This window comes from Neofelis nebulosa, chromosome 5 (assembly GCF_028018385.1).
Source record: "Neofelis nebulosa isolate mNeoNeb1 chromosome 5, mNeoNeb1.pri, whole genome shotgun sequence".
Lineage (NCBI taxonomy): Eukaryota > Metazoa > Chordata > Mammalia > Carnivora > Felidae > Neofelis > Neofelis nebulosa.
This window is the reverse complement of record NC_080786.1, coordinates 87,704,763-87,726,045: the sequence shown is the minus strand read 5'-3', so window position 1 is coordinate 87,726,045 and position 21,283 is coordinate 87,704,763. Positions and strand designations below refer to the sequence as shown.

General features: G+C 49.1%; 1 protein-coding gene across 18 annotated transcripts in view; it reads right to left on the bottom strand.

Moving 5' to 3' along the window:
- Positions 1-16,974: 16,974 nt before the first annotated feature.
- The window catches only part of TNK2 (tyrosine kinase non receptor 2), a 46,842-nt gene continuing 42,533 nt past the window's right edge, over positions 16,975-21,283 (bottom strand). For 9 of the 18 annotated variants that reach the window (XM_058731012.1, XM_058731025.1, XM_058731024.1 and 6 more), the window contains 4 exons: positions 19,492-20,846; positions 19,294-19,389; positions 18,994-19,121; positions 16,975-17,803 (listed from right to left, as the gene is read on the bottom strand). In XM_058731012.1, coding sequence (XP_058586995.1) covers positions 17,797-17,803; positions 18,994-19,121; positions 19,294-19,389; positions 19,492-20,846 — 1,586 coding nt within the window. In that variant the 3' untranslated portion in view covers positions 16,975-17,796. Of the gene's footprint in view, positions 17,804-18,989; positions 19,261-19,293; positions 19,390-19,491; positions 20,847-21,283 lie in introns of those variants that run through there. The other 9 variants (XM_058731020.1, XM_058731023.1, XM_058731019.1 and 6 more) reach the window with 4 other exon arrangements.

Here is a 21,283-nt window from a genome sequence, read left to right as displayed (position 1 = left end):
TCCTTCACTTGGGTTCAGGCTTGCACAGTGGCCTGAAGGCTCACCCAGCATCTCCGGCTCCCTCCCTCCTTATTTCCTCTCACACTCTCCCAAATCAAATCCTTGGGCATTCAATCCCAACCCTTGTTAAGTGGGTTTTTTGTTTGTTTGTTTTTGGAGAATCTGGACTAACGCAACTGGGCTGTGCGTGTCTTCGCCCCACACTCAACCAAACCCAATCCACAGATTCTACCAGCAGGGGGCGTAGCAGGCAGAGAGAGAGTGCCCCTCTGCCCTCCTCCTCCTCCAGTCCCAGTCAGGGAAGAGCACACTCTTCCATGCCTTTGTCAGTGACCTCTTAGATCTGCCAAACTTAGCTGTCCTTCAGAGTCACCCTCAAGGCCATGTTAACTCAAGAGGAAGCCACAGGGCATCTGAAGTGGATACTGCAGCTCTCTCCGCTCCCTCTAGGACCCGGGTGTGGAGCAGGGCAAAGGGCCCCCAGAGATGCTGTCACTGGCACTTCCCTGATCTGGGCCTGCTGGTCTTTCTGGGGATCTGCTTGTGGTGTGTAGGGATGGCAGGTCACTTAGGGTGCCACCTGAGGAAGGAGACTTAGGGCTGTGGTTCCATCTGCCCACCCAGCCTCTGAGGGCACAGCACAGGGAGGCCCAGCTGCTCTCAGCCTCAAGTTCCTGCTGTTGCCCTGTGTCCACGTGGAGGGTGGCCCTTACCTAAGGTTTTTTTTTCTGTTAGAAACAAACCTGGCAATAACCTTGTGGCCATGCAACTCGATATACTACGAACACCCGCAAAGCAGCCTCTGGGAGAAACTGGCTGACTTGGGTTCAGATCTTGCTTGCTCCCACCTGCTAGGTGTGTGAACTTGGATACATTAACTTGTCTGAACTTGATTTTCTTAGCAAAAGAGAGGTAATACTAACACATACCCCCTACGCTTATTGGGAGGATTAGATGAATAACATGTGAAGTTCCAAGCACAGGGTTTTCTCTACGGGACCAGTGGTTCTAAATGAGGACAGTAATGACCTCTAGAGGACAGTTTGGGAAGTGCTGGGGGTGTTTTCCGTTGTCCTCATGCCTCAGGCCACTGGTGTAAAAGGCCTGCAGTACCCTGGGCAGTAAAGCACACGAGGAAATATCCTTTATTCTACATGGCAAAACAGGTTTTTGCGTAAGTTTTAGACACACTGAATTTTCCAGGAAAGCAACCACTGTGTAAGTTGAGGGAATTTCATAATGTGTTTTGTTTGGCACATTATCGAAAGTTGTTCACCGATTTAGAAAATCTTACCACTGACAATATAACCACTTGTGGTATTTGGCCACGAAGTGTACTTTTCATACTCTACTGTGCACACATGTTCCCTGGGGACCCTGCTGAGGTTGAGGTTGCATCCAGCAGGTCTGAGGTGGGAGCTGAGTCTGCATTTCTCACCAGCCCCCAGGAAAGGCCAATGTTGCAGGGTCCCAAGGCAGTCACACCTGAGCAGGACGTACAGAGAACATGTTTTATTAAAAATTACTCTTCTTTTATTCTCCATTTGTATGACAGGGCTGCTTCATCTTAGGTCAAGATGTTTCCCTAGGAAACAGACTCAGAGAGACTTGTGTGCAGTGATTGGGGCCTGTTCTTGGAAACACCCGTGGTGTGTGGGAAATGCAGGATTGGGCAGAGGAAGAAGTCACTCCATGATGCAGTCACAGGAGAGGCCTCAGCTGATCCCTCGGGAGCTCAGGATCTGGTGGCCCTCCAGAGATGTCTCACATTGAAGCAGGAGGGGCTGGCATTTATTCCACATCAAGCACTCACTGGAAGTGATAGGTGCATAACCTTGGCTCTCTGGTCCCAGGCAAGTCCTGGGGAGGCCTCAGCTGTGAGCTGTTTGCGCATCCAATGCTCCCACAGCTGGAGGAAGGAGGGCGACTCTCTGGACAAGGGATCTGGGCAGGACACCTGGCATCCTGTATGGGCAGTATTCAGTTTTAAAATGGTATATGTGGACAGATTATATTATCTATGAAATTTCATTTTCAGATAGCAAAGAGGATGTATCAAAATATTTGTTACTGAGGGGCGCCTGGGTGGCTTGGTCAGTTAAGCGTCCGACTTCGGCTCAGGTCATGATCTCACGGTCTGTGAGCTCGAGCCCCGCGTTGGGCTCTGTGCTGACAGCTCAGAGCCTGGAGCCTGTTTCAGATTCTGTGTCTCCCTCTCTCTCTGCCCCTCCCCTGTTCATGCTCTGTCTCTCTCTGTCTCAAAAATAAACGTTAAAAAAAATTTTTTTTTAATATTTGTTACTGAAAGGGACCTCTGGGTTTCATTTAGAACCTCTGTACATAGTAATTGGTGTAAGTGTCTATTAATAAAAACAATAGTTCACCAAACTTGACAAACATTTATTGGGTGTTACTATGTGCCAGGCACTGAATGTAAAGATCCGTCAGTGAACATAGTAACAAAGGCCCCTGCCCCCGTGGAGGTTACATTCTAGCAAGTGCCAGGGGGTTAGAGACTGTGGTCCCAGTTTTCAGTTTTCGGCCTGTATCTGCCCCCCAGGTGGCCCACCACCCAACCCACAACCCATGCCATTCAGTGGGTGCCTAGTTCATGGTGAAAGCCTCTCTTCTTGCTCCATCCAGGCTGCCTGGATGTAACAGATTCTTGTCCTTGGGGCTTCATCTCTCAGGTTCTCATTATTAACCATAGAAACTGCCTCTGGCTACTTTAAACAGAAAAGGCATGTGTTAGGGGCACCTGGGCAGCTCAGTTAAGCGTCTGACTTCTGCTCAGGTCATGATCTCATGGGTTCGAGCCCTGCGTTGGGCCCTGTGCTGACAGCTCGGACCCTGGAGCCTGCTTCGGATTCTGTGTCTCCCTCTCTTTCTGCCCCTCCCCTGCCCACGCTCTGTCTCTCTTTCTCTCAAAAACAAATAAGCATTTTTAAAAAATTAATAAAATTTTAAAAAGAAAAGGTATGTGTTACAGGATACTGAGTAGCTCACAGATCCTCTAGGAGAGCAAGAGGGCCACCTAGTAACGTGCAACAGTGCTGACCCAGCCCCTGATTGATCGCACCCTAGATACCGAACAAAGTAGGAACGTTTCTTCATGAAAGATGCCATCTGAAGCCTCTTAGTCTTCCCTACACACTGTTCAGCATAAAGTAATCATCAGGCATAGAGAGAGTGCCTCCCCCACAAAGTGACTGACATGGGGGAAAAGTAGACAAATAGAAGTAGACCCACAGATGATCCCAACATCATTCAAGGACTTTAGAACAACTGTGATCACTATGTGGAGGAGAATATGGAAAAAGTAGATGCGAAGGCCCTTTTCAACAGCAGAAAGAATGTATCACCAACCAGCTTGCACCACAAGAAATATTAAAAGAAGTTCTCATACTACAGGACAATGACCGCGGATGGAAGCACAGAGCTGCAGGAAGTAAATGAGATCATTAGATAGAATAAACATGGAAACCACCAAAATGAAAATGAGTAACTAAAAAAAAAGGTGTTAAAGGAGAAATAAGTGGAATAATAAATCTGTCCAAGTTTTAAAAGACTCAGAGAAGAGAAATCAGTTAAAACTGCTGAGGAGATTCTCCAGAAAGCCAGGACTGTGGCCCGCAACGTGACTGGTCAGAACGTGTAGGTTGTTTCGTTGGGGGAGGGGAGGATGGACCTGGTGGCCTGTGAGAGATTTTCTTATCCGCCAAGTGTTCCCTGCCCTCCCTACGGCGTCAACCCCTTGGAGCCCCAGGTTGCCAAGCTCGGCCAGGCCAGGCCAGGCCATGGACGTGTTTCTTATCACTGGGGTGGAAATGGAGTGTATGCATTCTGGAGTGTATGCATTCAAAAATCCTGGAGATTTTTACCTTTGTCCTGTTTCCCGCCCCCCTCCTCTGCAATGAATCTGGTACATCCAAGACAGGGGAGGCTTCTTCAGCCTGGGGCCCAGAATGAAGGACAGAAAATAAACTTTGTTTCTGTAACGCTAAGGTCGGTAGCTCAAGGAGAAGGTGTGTCAACCTCAGCTCCCATGGAAAACTTCTCCCAGAGTTCTGCTCTGACGCTGGAGAGTTTTCATTATTTCTTGCCCAACCTTTCATTCACTCATTCACTTATTTGTTAAATTCTTACTAAGTGCCGGAACCGAAAGGTGTGAAAAACAAAAATGACTAATTCAGTCCCTGCCCCCTTGCACTAGCTGTCCCCACAAGAGGTAAACAGCTCTGAGAGAGGTCCCTACTCACAGCTGGGGGAGGGGTTGTTGAGTCAACGCAAGCAATTTGACAAGAAAACAATAGTAATAAGATAAAAACCATTAAGTCGCCCCAAATCTCTTCCTCTTCTGTCAGTGTCCTGACAGACATGTTATTTAGCTGTCCCCAGCATTCTAGGACCATCTGGGGACATCTCTCACTGCTTTGGCAAAGTGTAGACTCAGGTCAGGATGCATTCAGGCTGCAGTTTGAGCCCTGTGTTTACTGAAATGCTTGAGGGGCTGGGCCAGGAAAAGGGGGGTGCCCAGACCCTCACAGTGGTTGTCAAGTGCTAGTGGGGGGTCACATCGGGCAATGGGGCATGACTGCGGGGCAGGATGACTGTCATGTCAATGATTTTGGGAGGATAGGGGACCACTTCCCTTTAGTGAAACTGGGGTACCTGTTGCTCAGTGAGTCATAGGCCACCTTGTGGGGGTCTCCAAACCCACTCTAGGCCTCTTTCCCTCTGCAGCTTTCCCTCCACTAGGTCCACCCAGACCCTCACTGACTGATTTCTGGGAGAGACATGGCAGACTGGAGCCCAGGCAAGGAGCTAAAGGGAGGGTCTCGAGCCAGAGGCCTTTCCACAGCAACCCTTGCTACTGCTGGCCTCTCCTTGGGGCAATCCCTATTTTCTCCCTGAGTCTGGGTCCTCAAGTCTTAGTCTCAGTCCCCAAGCACCCCAAGGACAACCAGATAAGGGCCCAGATGGGAGAACAGAGCAGCCATCTGTGCAAATGAACAGGCACACACTTTCCTGCATTTTTCTGAGAGTCTAGGAATTTGGGTTTCCACCTGGGCTCCTCCATAGACCATTTGGATTGTCAGGAACCATCAACCTCAGGTAACTTTTAACTCACTAATAAACACAATTATTACGATGGGTCTGTTTCTATAATGTTTGATTTCCTTTGAATACAAAATTGTGCACACACACGTACGCACACACACACACATGATTTAGAGTGCTGGTAAGCTGGAGCGCCTGGGTGGCTCAGTCGGTTGAGCATCTGATTCTTGATTTCGGCTCAGGTCATGATCTCAGGGTCATGGGAGCAAGCCCCACATTGGGCTCTGCACTGAGCATAGAACCTACTTGGAATTCTCTCTCTCTCTCTCTCTCTCTCTCTCTCTTTCTCTCCCCACCCCACTCATGCTCTCTCTCTCAAAATAAATAAACTTAAAAAAAAAGAAAGTTGAAAAACTAAAAATGTACATATTTTAAGAAGAACTAAAGGTTACCCACAATGTCGCCACCCACAGTCAGGCATTGCTAACTCAGGATGAATCACTTGCCGGGTTCTTTGCGGTTACAATGGAGCTACCATCAACAGCTGTTACAGTCACGATTGCAGTCTTATTAAGACCCTAGTGTTTGTTCAGGGAACCTGGGTTTAAGCAACATTACTGCTCACTAATTAGGGCTCCACTGCAGCAGTGACCCCCCTCCCAAGATCCTCTTCTGCCTCCTTATTCTCCAACTTCTCTAACCTGAAGTTTGTGCCAAGTGCTTTACATTCTTTATTTCATCGAATCCTTACAACCACCACAAAATATGTCTTCTTATGTCCATTTTATGGATGAAGATACTAAGACTCAAGGAAACCAAACAGTTTAGCCAGAGGCAGCAAGTGGAGAGCCTAGGTCTGGGCTCACGCCCTTTCCATAACAGTTTGTAGTCTGCCAGAAGCCCTCTGGGGATTGCCCAGGCTGGAGAAGAAGAGGCTGAGGGAAGAATCGGGAAACACCTTCTGGTCCATGCACAGGTTTAACTGGAGGGGCTAGTGCCTATTCTTTCCTGAGAACAAGGCTGAACATATGGCCAGAGGCACGGCTAAGCGTCCCCCAATGGTAGGGCGACTCTGTTGTAACCTACGGTCCATACTGGGATGCTTTTGAGAGTGAAAACGTTGCTATTAGCAATACTTAGGAGCAATGGACATAAATGGGAATGTGCCAGAGAAACTGGTATGGATGGTCACCCTGATCAGTAGGGGCAGAGGGCAACAAAAGGACTCTCTTAGGGGATTGCCCAGAAGGCCAGAATGCACCATCTCATCCCCTCAGGTATGCTCTGGGCACTAGGAGAGGTTCCAAGAAGTCACGTGGTTTCTTCAGCTGTCCTCTGACTCTTCGTGACTGGCTTCCCAGGATCCACTTTGGTGGCCATGCTGGGTGCTTATGCAGCAGGCAGCTATGTGGGTGCTAGTGTAACCCAGATCTGAATTTAGATTCTAATACCATCTCTTTCCGTGGCTTTGGAAAAAATCACCTAACCTTTCTGAGTCTCAGTTTTCTTGTCTGTATAATGGGACCAATAAAATCCAATTTTTGAGAAAATCTAATTTTTGAGACTATTGTATTATATGAGATAAGGCAAGTGCCTCCCGTTTAGTAAATGCTCCGTGAAGATAGTGTTAGCCTCTGAGATGCAGTTTGTGGCTGGGTAGGACTGGGGTCATCAGGTTGATGTTAATTAAGTGACAGGGCCAATGTAAGTTTTCTAGACCAGGATCAATCCTTGATTGGCCTGTGGCTTTCTCCTACTTGTACACCCTCAGGAGTGCTAACCTGGGGGCAGATCCCTGGTCTGGTCTGAGGCCTGCTACTTGAGACTCGGAAAAGTAAACGATGGCAGGTGGGCTGGGGAAGGAAAGTGCTAGCAGCGGCAGCAACAGCTGAATAGGCAACTAAAGCTCCAAGGGAGGGGACTCTCTCTGACCAGACGCTCGGTCCCAGAAGGATGGGAGAAACCCCCATCGCTTTCCCCTCTCTCTCCATTCTCTCTTTGCTTGGTCAGAGGCAGCCGCAGTCATGGGAAGTGCATAGTAGAGCAGGCAAACTCAAGCGTTGGCTGTCACGCCAGAGAACCGGAAAGGGGGGTCCGTGAGAACCAAAAAGTGCCAAGTTGATTGTGAAGAGGAGGAGGCTCAAGACATCAACCCCATAAAGGTGTAGTTGAATTCCTGGGCCCATCCCCAAGCTGCCCAGGCATGGATCCAACCCTAACCAACACTCCAAAGGCATTGGGCACTGAACTATGGGATAGACGGCCACCCAGGTCCCAAACTGGCCACCAGGTGATGTGTACGTGGGATGATCAGGATAGCGCTACGAAGCACTAGCAAAGACTTGAAAATCAGATGACACTGGAACCACACAGCTTACAGAAGGCGAGGAAACTCGTGGCCTGAGCCTACCTAAATCAAGGACATGCTGAAACAAAACAACATTCTCCACAGACTTTAAACAAGACTGGAGTCTTAGAACATAATTTTCACAATGTCTACACATGATCAAAAACTACTCCATATACAAAGAACCAAAAAAATTTAACATCTCCCAGAGAAAAAGGTAATGAGATGCCAATCCCAAGATGAGGCAGATGTTGGAATTATCTAGGAGGCTTTAAAGCAGCTATTATAACCATGCTCCAAGAAATGACAACAAACAGAGGCACCTGGGTGGCTCAGTTGGTTAAGCATCTGACTTTAGCTCAGGTCGTGATCTCACAGATCATGAATTCAAGCCCTGCATCGGGCTCTGTGCTGACAGCTCACAGCCTGGAGCCTGCCTCGGATTCTGTGTCTCCTTCTCTCTCTGCACCTCTCCAACTCTCTCTCTCTCAAACATGAATAAACATTTTTTAAAAATTTGTTTTAAGAAATAACAAACACTCTTGACCTGAATAAAAAGATAATTTCAGGAGAGAAATAAAAAATTAAAAGAACCAAATGGAAATTATAGAAGTGAAAAATACAATAACCTAAATAAAAAATTCACTGGAGGGGCGTAACATCAGAATGGGCCACAAGCTGTGGAGTTCCACAGGCAGTGCCTCATGCTCCTCAGATTTGGCAGACTAGGGTAGAGGCACTAAGGCCAGCACCCTACCAAGCGGCTTTGATCCCGGAACCGTTAGTGCGGCTGCATATGTGTGCATATGTGCATATCGTGTGGCCTACATATGTGTGAGTCTTCCCAGAACTTCCTGGCCCATCCACACCAGCTCCTGTCTCAGAACTCGGCTGTGCCTTCCAGCCTCGCCTTACGTGTTTGCTTACCCACCTCCTCTGTGAGTCGGCCTCCCCACCCACGTGTAAGCTCCCTACCAGGAGAGGACTGTGGTTCTTCTTTCTCTTCATAATGGCCTGCCCACAGCGGGAGGCACAAAAGGGGATCTGGGAAGCTAAGGACTCACCTCCAGCTTGGGCTTTTGGGGAGAAGCAAAAGGTAACGGGTAATAAAACCTCACCGCCACACCAGAAGCCCTGACACATGTACGGCTTCAGAACTGCTCACTCCCATTTCAAGATGAAGAAACCGATGCTCCCGAGAGATTAAAAGATCGGAATGAGGTTGCACAGGAATGGCAGCCTGGGGCCTCACCAGGGCTTCCATCTGTGACCCCGGCCCCTTAGGGAAGATGAGAGACAAGGGTGAGGAGTGCAGTGGGCAGAGCGAAAGCATCAGCTTCTCCTCCCCGGGACAGAACACTGGATCTTGGGCCTGGCAGGCTGGTGAGGGCCCTCCTCCAACCCACTCCCTTATGGCCCATGAATTTCGGACCCAGGGAAGGACAGGGACTTGGCTAAGATCATACAACCAGGGGCAGAAATACCCACTTTCCTGAGGTGTCTATATCTAAGGGGAATTAAGTACAATAAGGCTTCCTGAAGTTTCATTAAGGGTTTCATTTTTGCCAAAATGTGTACCATTCAAGGAAAAAAAGTTCTTAGGTGTAGATGTGCTTAATAAATACTTAGCTAGAATAGCATGATGAGGGGTGCCTGGTGGCTCAGTCTGTTAAGCGTCTGACTCTTGATTTCGGCTCAGGTCATGACGGGTAATTATTTTGTAAGTGTATTTTGGAATACACCAGATGAAACGCTAAGCATCGAGTGAAGTGGATTAAATAGTAATAGATTTAACAGTTAGCTTTGGCAATAAGAACTATAGAAGGAAAATGGGAAGTACTTGTATGCCCGCCCAAAGGGGAATGACTAAGAAGGACATTTTGGCACATGTACTCAATGGATTGTGCTTATGAATGTACCACGACGTGGTACGTCGTGGGGGGAGTGGGGGGAGAACGCAGTGGGGGGAGAAAAAGACAAAACCAATATGTTACATGGTGGTTGTATATTCAAGTGTCAGACTACACTTGAGCTAAAGACTTTATTTATTATTATTTTTTATTATTTTTTTTTATTTTGGTGTTCCAGAAATTCTAAAATGAGAAGGTCCTTTTGGCAAAGAAGGAAATGTTTTATTTGGGAAGAAAAAAAAAAAAAAACCACTCCTTTTCTTTGGTAGGGGACGTAGCTGGAACAATAGCTTGTCTGGCGTTAAGCAAATGCCAAGCCCGGGAGCCTATCCCCGTTTTGCTTCTGACTGTACCTCCGGCAGGAATGCAGGCAAATGTTGTTTGAATAAGCTGGTTGGATGACATATGTGGAAATAGTTGATCCTTGAAATTTCCAAATACCTAGTAGAGACATAAAGGAGTTGAAAATGAGAATTATTCCAAACGGGAGCTGTGCAACTGAGACAAAAATAAGTGAGCATTGGAGAAAACTGTTAGCCTTCTCACCTGTGGGTTGGGCTGTAGGGAAAACAGGGTGACCATCAGACATGACATAGCGCTCAGAACCCCAGGGCTTTCGGCAGCCAAACCGTTCCTCCAAAACATGGGCCAGATGTGGATTTTCTGCAGCTCGGCCATCCTTCCTGACCAGCTCTCCCTTACCTCCATGGCCAGAACCTTCCTGAGGTTCTAAGGGGAAGCAGGTAAGTGAGAGAGGTGGGCAGCCAACAGGCCAACAAGGCCTGCCCTTGACAGGACACAGGGGTGCTCGCTGCCCCACGTGGCCATCTAGTGCTGGCAGGGGAGAAAGGGACCGGGAGCCAGCAATTTGCCACCATCAGACCTCATGTCAAACAATTAATGTATCCTAGGTACACAAAGGAAGCCACTCAGTTCCAATGGGGAGTGAGGAAGGAGGGAGGGAGGAAAGGAAGAGAGAAAGGGAAGAAGAAGTGAGGCAGGGAAATGAAATAGAAATGCTAACCTGGAAAACAATGAAAGCAAGTAATTGACACACTTTCCTAGAGCACATAGGGAGGAATAAGATACAAGTCTGCTCTCTAGAGCTTAAAACCTAATCATAGAGACAAAACCATCCCCTGAGGTCACCTTTCCAACTCTTCTCTGGGCTCTCCCCTGCCTCCCTGAACCCAGGTCCAGGCACCATTTTCTACCACACGAGTGCTTCTGTGATTTTTGATCTTTGCTCCTTCTAACTTGGCCCTACCCCTTGCTCACTGTGAGCCCACAGAACCTAGTTACTGCTCCAGAGGGCAGCTCGCAGCTGGCAGGACCGCCGTGAACAACCACTGGGCAGCTGCTAGCCATGCACGCGTGCACAAGAGCAGCCGAACTTGGAGGGGCTGGGACAGACAGCCGTGAGGACGGTGGGGCAGCCGTGGGGGCGGTGGCATTTCACAAGGGCTGGAGACCATCAGCAGGACTGCGAGCGGTCTCTGGACAGGTGTAGATCCAGGCTAGATATGGGGACTCCGAGAGACACATGCATGGTGCTGCTCCTCCAAGAACAGGCTGATAATTCCCTCAAAAAAAGGAACAGCCATGACAGAAGGTGCTTGTGCGTATGGAGGGAGAACCAAGCCCACGTCACGTGCTTGCAGAGAGGAGAAAGGCAGAAAGCAGTATTCCCAAGGCCAGTGAAACCAGATGGTGAGAGATGGGGCATAGGTCATGGTGTCTGGCAAAAGGGCAATTAGGACAACAAAATACAAACAACCCAATTAAAAAATGGAAGAGAGACAAATAAGCAACAAGCACAGGAAAAGATGTTCCACATCACTAATCATTAGGGAAATGCAAATCAAAACCATGAGATACCACTTCATGCTCATTAGGATGAGCTAGTTAAAAAAAAAAAAAAGCATAAGTTTTATATGTGTATTTTACCACCAAAATAATTGAAAAAAAAAAAACTAATAGGAAGCCATTTTGCAGAACATAATGTAGAAGTTCAAAAAAAGCCACAATCTCATATCTCAAAATAATTGATTTTAATATTAATCAAATGGTCTTTTTAAGGATTCTTTGATTTGTGGTGCTATTTCCCATTCTGTGGATGAAACAGTTATATTTAACCAATCCCCTATGATGGTACATTTTGATGGTTTCCAATTATTTACGATAATACTTGGCAACTAAATTCCTTGCATATAGTTTTAAGTGAATTATTTATTCAAAAAAGGGCAGTTAGGCTGGGTGATGGGTCATGGGAGGGGGCACAGGTAGCACAGCCCTGCCTACGGGGACCAGGGGCTCCTGGCAGCCAGGCGGGGCCTCCCAAGGCCCACCAGCTCTTTGGGATTAGAGCAGGGCTGCCTTAGTTGAAGGCTTCACACACTTGACCGTTTCTGTGCCCCTCCTGGGAATCTTGGTAGAACAAAGATTCTAGTTCAGTAGGTCCAGGATAGGGCTCAGGTTCTGCATTTCCAACAGGTTCCCAGGTGATGCTGATGTGGATGGACCTCGTGCAGCCCTTTTAGTAGCAAGGCCTCAGGATAAAGGGTGAACACACAGGATGGGGTCTGTGACAAGGCTGGTGACAGGACTGGAGATATTTCCCTCAGGATTTGGCTCTGTGGTTTGTAAAACTCCACCTTGACTCTACCTTGCAAAAGCTAGCAAGAGAAGGAGGTTCTGAACACTCTGTGCCAGAGCCACAAAGGTGGAAGTTACGCATCCCTGGGGTCTGCCTTGTGTCAACGGAAACAAAGAAACCTCCAAGGGGCGACTTCAGAGAAGACGGCTGGACCAGTGGGAATGTCCCTAGCTGGAGAACGCGTGCATTTTTGCTGAGCTTTTTATTGTGGAAAGGAACATCCCTCATCTTGAGGACTACAATAAGCCCTCATACTCCATCATCAGCTTCAACAATTATCAACCCGTGTCCCATTTCCTCCAACCATCCATTTCCTCAACAGATGACTTCATTCAGAAATATTTTAAAACGTTATCTCCAAAATACAAGTCCTCTCTTTAATAACACATATACTTTGTTTTAATAAAAGAGACAAATCTTTCTGAAAAGTCATTTAGCAGTATTTGTTAAAATAATTTGCTGCAAAATAAAAATGTTAACAAGGTGTTAAATAACGATGTCTGCATTTCATTTCTATAGAATGAAAACTATGCTGCGTTTTAATGTCCCTTGAGAAAATGAGTTTCAAGATATAGAAAACTGCCTGTGGTATAAAATATTAAGTAAAAAGGGGTTACAAAACAGTATAAGCAGGATGGCCTTTATGAAACTGTAATACACACAACATACACGCACAGGAAAGAAACTCAAAGAAAATATAACAAAATTCCAAGTGCCTTTCTGGGTAATTTTAATTTTCTCACAGTGCTTTTCTGAATGTTCCATGAACAATGAGCATGTGTGGCAATCATAAAAACATTTAAATATATATATATATTTACTATATATATATAGTTATATATATAGTGTATATATAACTATATATATATATAACTATATAGTATATATATAGTATATAGTATATAGTATGTATATATTATATATATAGTGTATATATATATATATATATATATATATATATATAGTAGTGGCTGGGGCTTCCCAAAGGGCACTTGTGTCATCCCAGGACTTTTCACTGGTGAATGACTGCATGCACTTCGTCAACCCACAGCATCCCCCCAGGGAGCCCCTAGGTTTCTTTCCTAGGCTTCTTCCTAGGAAGAACCTAGGTTTCTTTCCTAGGTTTAGGGGTCGTCTTCAGAGCCAGTCCCTTTTCCCGCCATTAAATCCTAGCTGGCTTCCATTTGGCTCCAGATGGTGGGAGAACCAGTTACCTCCCCTCCCAGCTTCCCTGGGACGAGTCCCTTTTAGCACCCATGGACCTGGGCCAGCAGGTTTTGGATTTAATGTATTTATTGGGCAATGACTTTCACACAATCTTCTCGCTCTGTCATCTGAAATTTAGCCTGACTGCAATGTCTTCTTTGGCCAATAGGTGGTGCTGCGTAACACAAAAGCACTTTTGTCCCGCGGTTCTGAGGCTAGATTTCAGGGATCCTTACAATAATTGCTGGAGAGTGTGTGCTGATATAGCATCACCACATAAGGGCAGGGCGACAAATCTGTCACCTGCCAGTATCACTATCATCACCAGACAAAAATAGCCATTTCAATACCAAAAATGCAGGAAGACAAAAATCTCAGAACAAAGGCAGACTTTGAACTTGAATACCTTTTAAGAAAAACTGTCATATGGTTCATATTCTTACCATTTCAACTCAGACCAAAACTTGACCCGAGACCACCACTGGCACTGGCTTGGCCTTTGGGAACCCCTGCTCTAGTCAAGGATTCCAGAGTTGGAGGTCGTTCCACTCCCCAAGGTCAAATTTCTGTAAAATTTATTTGCTTCAAATTAAGAACACATTTGTGTTCCCAGTGTGCAGTGAGACACATCTACTAGATCTTTCTTCCACTCGTGGTTAAAGTGGAGCAGTGAGCCACTTTTAAGCAGAGCTCTCTTCTTAAAAACATAGACTTACGTTGCTCTGCTTATTATCTGCTGTCTCCCCTCATCTACAAGGTCAAAAGGCCTCCGGGTATCACACCAGCGGCTTCATGATCCAGGACTGCCTCACTCCACCAGAATCAGGATCACATAAAAGCTACCTCCAACTCATCCCAAATACACAACCAAAGGATGGCCTCCAGCCTTATGAAACTTGAGCATTTACACAAGTCCCTCCACCTGCAATATTTGCACGCCCCCTCACCTTCCTGACATATGCCTATTCTTCCCCATCAAGTCAGCACAAGGTCACCTACTCCAGGGAGCCACCTCCTTTGCTCCCAAGGCATCGGGCACATTGTGATCTTAGAGCACTTATCACCTTGCTATAATGTCACAGTCCTGTGGACAGACTGTTCAGCTTGTATTCCCTCTTCAGGGCTTGACTCAGTAAGATACCCAGTGAATTTTTGCTGATTTATTTATTCTCCTTGTTGGCAAACGAACCTGGGCCAGCTTTCTCAACATCCTCCTTTAAGATCTTTTCAACAAACCCAGGAGATGCTCATAAGAACTGGCAGGCTGGTTAGAAGTGAGAAAAACAGCAGGAAGCCCCTAGGATTTAGGGGCTATGTATCTGGCAAGAAAAGTATATGGGGTTTCCCAATCCTCTGAGGAGCCCCCAGATCCTTTGGTGTCACCCTTGCAAAATATCTAAAATGTACTAGCTCTGCCATCATTTACCGAAAAACAGCATTTAAAAAAAATGGGAGTTGAAAATGTCCATGATCAGGGCGCCTGGGTGGCTTGGTCGGTTAAGCGTCCGACTTCAGCTCAGGTCATGATCTCACGGTCCGTGAGTTCGAGCCCCGCGTTGGGCTCTGTGCTGACAGCTCAGAGCCTGGAGCCTGTTTCAGATTCTGTGTCTCCCTCTCTCTCTGCCCCTCCCCTGTTCATTCTCTCTCTCTGTCTCGAAAATAAATAAACGTTAAAAAAAAAATTTTTTAAAAAAACGGAAAATGTCCATGATCTATAAAAAAGGAATGACTTTGTAGCAAAAGAAAATTATTTCAAAAAAATAAAGTGAAATTAAGGGGAAATGGGAAGAGAAGACAATTGCACGCAAAGAGATGTGGTCAGTGTGTAATGTAAGCTATTGATTGATAGCAGCAACATGAAAAAATAAAATGTATAATGATTATAGTTTATTGGGTACGTATCATGGCCCATGCACTAGGCAAAATACTTTACCTGTGCAATCTCATTTAATCCACACCACCATTCTAAAAAGCAAGGATTACTGTCCCCCAGATTATAGGCTGAGAAAGGTTAAGTAACTTCTCCAAGATCAAACAGAACTGAGAATGGAATCCAGGTCTAACAGCAAAGTCCAAAGTTAACCATACTAATGTTTTCTTTTGGGTGATATATTTTGATTAAATATTTTTATTTATCTTTTAAAAATGCTTATTTTGAGACAGATTGCATGCTGAGGAGGGGCAGAGAGAGAGGGAGAGAGAGAGAATCCCAAGCAGGTTCCATGCTGTCAGCTGTCCGTGCAGAGCCCAATATGGGGCTCAATCTCACGAACTGCGTGATCATGACCTGAGCTGAAATCAAGAGTCAGATGCTTAACTGACTGAGCCGCCCAGGCACCTCTTGACTAAATATTTTTAAATTGCAGTAAAATATAACTGAATTCTTAACTTAGTACACAGGGTATTCAGAACATGTCTGGATCTGAAGGCCCAGACCTCCCAGGCCTGAGGGCCCACCAAGCAGTCCAGCCTGGAACAGCAAACACATAGACAGCACCCAGGCCCATCCTAAATGGCCTTTGTGTGGTTTTTAATAAACTAAACCATCAGCTTCCCCTCTCATGATTTAGCTGTCTTCCTAAAGTTCAGATCACATGGTAAAGCTCAAAGAGCTAATTCCCTTCATCCAGTCATTTCCTAAGAACCAGTAACAGACTAATCACTTACTTTGTAAAATGGGCCAGGGGTGCCTGGGTGGCTCAGTCAGTTAAGCATCTGACTTCTGCTCAGGTCATGATCTCGCGGTTTGTGAGTTTGAGCCCCGCGTCAGGCTCTGTGCTGACAGCTCAGAGCCTGGAGCCTCCTTCGGATTCTGTGTCTCCCTCTCCTTCTGTCCCTTCCCCGCTCATGCTCTCTCTCTCAAAAATAAGCAAACGTTAAAAAAAAAAAAAATTTAAATGGGCCAAGGGTATTAATAGGCAGCTGACAGAAAAGGAAATATAAATGGCCCAAATCATTTTTTATAATGTTTATTCACCCATTGGGGAAATGCAAAAACTACAGAAACTCATCTCACTGGCCAAAATCAGAAAGCTCTGGAACACATGGAGAGAGCTCTCACACGCTGGTGGCTGTGGCTGCTGGAATGAGCTCCTCTGTGGAGAGCAATTCAGCAACACCCATCACTACTGCACAAACTCTTGGACTCAGGAGTTCCACTCCTGGGAACTCATCCTTCAGACTGACCTGCAGGTGCAAAATAATCCATATACGCCATTTATTGCATCAACGGTTATAATTGCAAAGGACTGGAAACAGCCCAATGGGCCTGGTTAAGCAGACTATGGTACATCCACACACCCAGGCACCCCTGAACAAGAATGGGGACACTCTTTCAGTATGGCCATGGAACCCTTCAGAATGTACTGTGAAAAAAACCAGACAAGAAGGCAGCCTCTGGGGAGGGGAGGTGGCGGCTGGGGCAGTAGACTTCACTGAGGACTCTTCAACACCTTTTGAATTTTGAACCATATGAAATATTCAGAAAAACAAAATACATATTGAAGCTTTCCTCCATTACTAAAGGTTCTGGCTTAGCTCTAACTAGGTGAGCTCTCTCCTGCAGTATATATGGCCTTATAGAACTCTCGAGCAAAACCATGGAGACAGAGTCAGTGACTACATCAGCAGGGGCTCTGCCCCTCTGCCAGGGTCACCCGGGGCCCGCACTTCCTCCCTCTGTCCACAGGTGGCACCAGGAGGACTGCCACCCTGGACAGATGGTGGTGGCCTGGGAAGCCCCGGGGCCTCAGGCTGCTGACCAAGAGTCAAAGAAACAGACAGTCACAAGTAAGTAACATAAAATAGAAACTAACTTTATTTCTCTGGAAGAAGCAGGTATCCATAGCTGGGGCAGCAACTTTGGCGACACAGGCTGGTAGGAAAACACAGAACAGCACAGGGGAGGAGGGGAGGAGGGGAGGAGCTGGGTCAAAGAGGAAGCACTGGTATCCCTCCAGGGCAGCTGCCCCCTTGGTCTCCTTCCAACCCTGGGGCCTTGGGCCCTGGTCCCTGCCAGAGAACAATCTGGCACCCTCGCTCTGCTTCCTGAGCCACTCAGGGCTATTTCCAGGCACAAGATCCTAAGACCAGCCTAGTCCCATAACATATCCATGGTGAGGCCACAAGTCACATTCTCTCCGACACCCTAACTGCCCTCCAGGGGATCCCTGGAGAAGGGCCCTACCCTGGGGAGGGCTTGCTGGGTGCTGGTCCACCTTTCTGTGTGGCCAACACATCCTCCCTGCACGAGTCAAGCCCGGCTTCCCCACCGGCAGAGCATGGAAACACACTCCGGCCACAGGCCCAACCAGGGGCTGGAGCCAGAAGCAGGTCAGCTGCAGGGCCTGCTGAGGCGGCCACCAGGCCTGCCTTCATGGGGTTCCTTCCCACCCCTTGGCTAAGGGCACCAAGAGCTGATCCAAAGTTGCAGGGACAGCACTGGGTGAGGGAGGGACAGCAAGGCGGGGCTCCCAGTCTCCTGCTGCCTTGGATTTGCTCTGCCACGGCAAGTGGCAGCAGGTCCTCCAGGCCTGGGCAGGTCTTCTCCCCACCCTTGTCAGATGGACAGGCTCAAGTGATTCCTTCAGGGCAGACCCTCTGGCTCTTCAGACATCTCAGCGCCTAAAGGACGGGAAACAACGAGAAAGCCCCTCTATCAATACAGGGGCTGATTCAACAGAGTGTCTAGAGTGCGTGGGCACAAGAGGGCCTCTTGATGGTGGGCTAATCGGTTGAAAAGTCAGCAATGATTTTGGAACTTATCATCCTGGGATGCCTTTTTCTCTTTAATTAAAAAAAGAGAGAGAACAGCACTACTGAGTATTAGACTATCAGAGGGCAATAGGCACGGTAAAGCCCAAGTTTCTTTGGATGCAAATTAGTAAGAATCACCACAAGTTAACAGCTGACACTCGGTGATGGTGTCCCATGTGCCAGACGCTTGCTGTGTGATTTGACAGATGCATCCCTCGTTTCTTCTAGTCATTTCTATGAGGCAGATACTGTCATTTGTACAGATTTTTTTTTCCCCCTAAGTTATCTCTACTCCCAATGTGGAGCTAAAACTCACGACCCTGAGATCTACTCTCTACTGACTGAGCCAGCCAGACCCTCATTAGTACACGTTTTACAGATAAGGCTGAAGAGGTCGGGAAACATGCCCAAGCTGACTCCGTCCCTGAGCGGAAGGCTGGGCTCTAATTCCAGCTATCTGCTGCCAGGGCCCACCAGCTCCAAAACCCCCCACCCACCAGCGTCCCTCCGAGGACAATGCTGGGATCTACCCATATCTCTACCTCTGACCTGATACAATTCTCATTTATGATGTATATATTTACATTTATACTACAGATCATTTGTATCATTTGTTACATGTCCACACATACATTTTTAACAGGAAAGTAATGGGATTATTTTTGGTTAAGCGTTCCATTAAAATGGCATTAAAACTTTAAACTGAAATATGAAATGGAGAGGTGAGAAATATGTTGAAATCACTGAGCCCTAAACTGCTGCTCCCTGACGCAGGCTCAAGGGTGCTGTGTGGGGTTAGGAAGCAAGCCCCCACAAGGGGAGAGGCTCCAGTGCCCTCTCTTTACTTATTAGTTCTTTTGCACCAAGTGGCTACAAAGTCTAAATGCACTGAGGAGAAACTGTTTTCACCCAGAAACTGCCTGCATCCCAGGGTGGGGGCTGCCTTCCCTCCTCCCAGCTGGGCAGCCCTGTGTCTCCTGGCCCTGCGAGGCCCTGCGAGGCCCTCGAGGCGTGGGGCTCTCTTCTAGGGGGGTATGCTCCCCGAGGGGCTCACTCACTTGTGGTGGGCAGGGCCGCAGGAGCCCAGGAGGTGGCAGCCTGCCTGCTCCAGGTTCCAGTCACACATCTCCAGCACCTTGTGGCACTCGCTTCGCGGCCGCAGACCCAACCCAAAGAGCTGCTCCACCTGAGGAGCAGAGGGTGGTGCCATGGGACACACTGGGGCTGAAGGGGACCGGCCAGGGTAGGGGCAGAGGAGAGCCAGAGGCAGGATGGTAGGGAGGGGCAAAAGGAGGTGAGAGCGGCAGAACCAGTCTTCAGGGTCCCTGAAAGCCAGAGTGGGCAGGAGGTGGTGGTACCTTCAGATACTGGGCAGCCCTCTGCACGCTCCAGCTGTGACTCTGCAGGGCCGCCTGGCACTCCTCTGTGGTCACCCCATGCACCATGGCCTGCAGCTGGGCACACCCACCCACCTACCCATCAGCACCACTTGGGCCCATTCCTCCCGGGCCCTTGGGCCCCCGTCCCTCCAACCAACGGCCAGGCCCGGTACTCACCATCTGGATCTTGTCTGTTGGTCGTCCAGCCTCTGGCCCGTCCCCAGGGCAGCCCCTCTGTGGCAGCCGTGCAGTGGCCCTCAGGGCTGGTGGCCGGACCCCTGGGTTACTGTTGTTGGTGGAGAAGTTGGCCTTGGGGTCTGGGGCAGCCTGGGGCATTGGTCGAACAGTGGCAGTGGGGGCGGCAGGGGCTGGGGTGCTGGGTGGGGGCAGCAGCAGGGGCACAGGCAAGGGGGCCGGCTCTTCGGGGCTTTGGGCCTCACGCAGGAAGCGCTGGTAGCGTTCCAGGTAGGGTGGGCGCTCAGGCAGCAGGTAATAGTGGGTGTTGCTGACCTTCTTGCCATCACGGACGATGGGTAGGATGCAGGGACCAGCCCGTGGGCCGGGTGCCTGGATCACTTGTGGTGTAGCATACTTGGGGTCTGAGGCAAAGCTCTGGGTGGTGGGCATGGTCTTCCCAGGTGAGCTTGAGAGCCGGGGCGGCAGCGGGGAGCTTCCAGGTGGTACCAGGGGGCTAGGGGTCCTCGAGCCTTGAGGGGACAGGGGCTCCCGGGGAGGCACCCGGGGAGGGGAGGCAGGTCCAGGCCACCTCCCTATCTCCTCCTCACCTGAGGGGGCTGGTGACAGCTCACCGCGTGGGCGAGTGGGCCTCGGGGGGATGGGCACCCGGGGGGGCACCTGGGGCTTGTCCTCACCCGCTGGGGCTGGGCCAGGTGAAGGGACCAGGGAGCCAGCCGGGACCCGCAGCTGCCGCATGCACTCCTGCTGCAGCGCCTGGAAGATCTGTGCGGTCTGGGCCGAGCTGGGCGGCTTGCTCCCACCCTGGGGTGGGAGGAACAGATTGTCCTCCAGGGGAGGGAGGAGCTGCGCCTGCTCAGGCACAAAGGCATAATTGGTTTCACCCTGGCTGGGCCCAGCACAGACCCCTGCAGCCACCAGGGTGCTGTTGATGGAGCAGACTTCAAAGTCGTCCTCATCCTGGGCCACATCGTCGTAGGCAGGAGGCGGGGGCAGCGGGCGGGCATCCCAGTCCACCACAGGTGTGGGATGCAGGGGCCGGGGCAGTGCCCGAGTGGGGCTCTGCGGTGGAGTCTTGTCCAGCAAGGAGCAGGCATCCATGGCCAGCTGTGCCAGTGAGGGTGCACAGGGCCGGGGGGCGGGGATGACGGGCTCCTCGCCAAAGTCAATGAGTGTGACCTCGCTCCCGCCGCCACGCCCTGCCTTGGTGCCCGGCACCCGAGCTGAGGGCTTCGCCAGCCACAGCCCACGGGTCAGGCCTGGTTTCCGGAGGCCCAGCCTCTTGAAGTCGCTGGACAGAGGGTCCTGGTCCTCACTCACTGGGTCGTAGGTTGGCTCTAGGATAGAGAGGGAGATCCTAACGAGAAGGCAGTGTCAGGGGGACGGGAAGAAAGACAAGTGTCTTCCACCAACTCCCCACTCCTAATGCCCCCAGAGGTTAGCCCTCAGCTGCCAAAATTCTCAAGGCACACCAACCCTATTCACACGGGAGGACAGGACCTGCTCTGGACGCCATGAGCTCTCCACACAGGCTAATGAGCCCCTGCCTCCATCTCAGCTAGAGCAAGCAACACCCCACACCTGCCTGCCTAATACGCCAACACACGAGACCCCAGGTATCCCGGGCTCCTGGGCCTGGTTGGTAATCCCTTGTCCCCACTCCGTTATGGCACACAGCACACCACTAGTGCAGGCAGCGGGCTATGGGCAATCCTCCACCATTAAAGGCAACAGGAACTGTCCTTGGAAGAGCACAGAGCTCCTGACTAGCCAC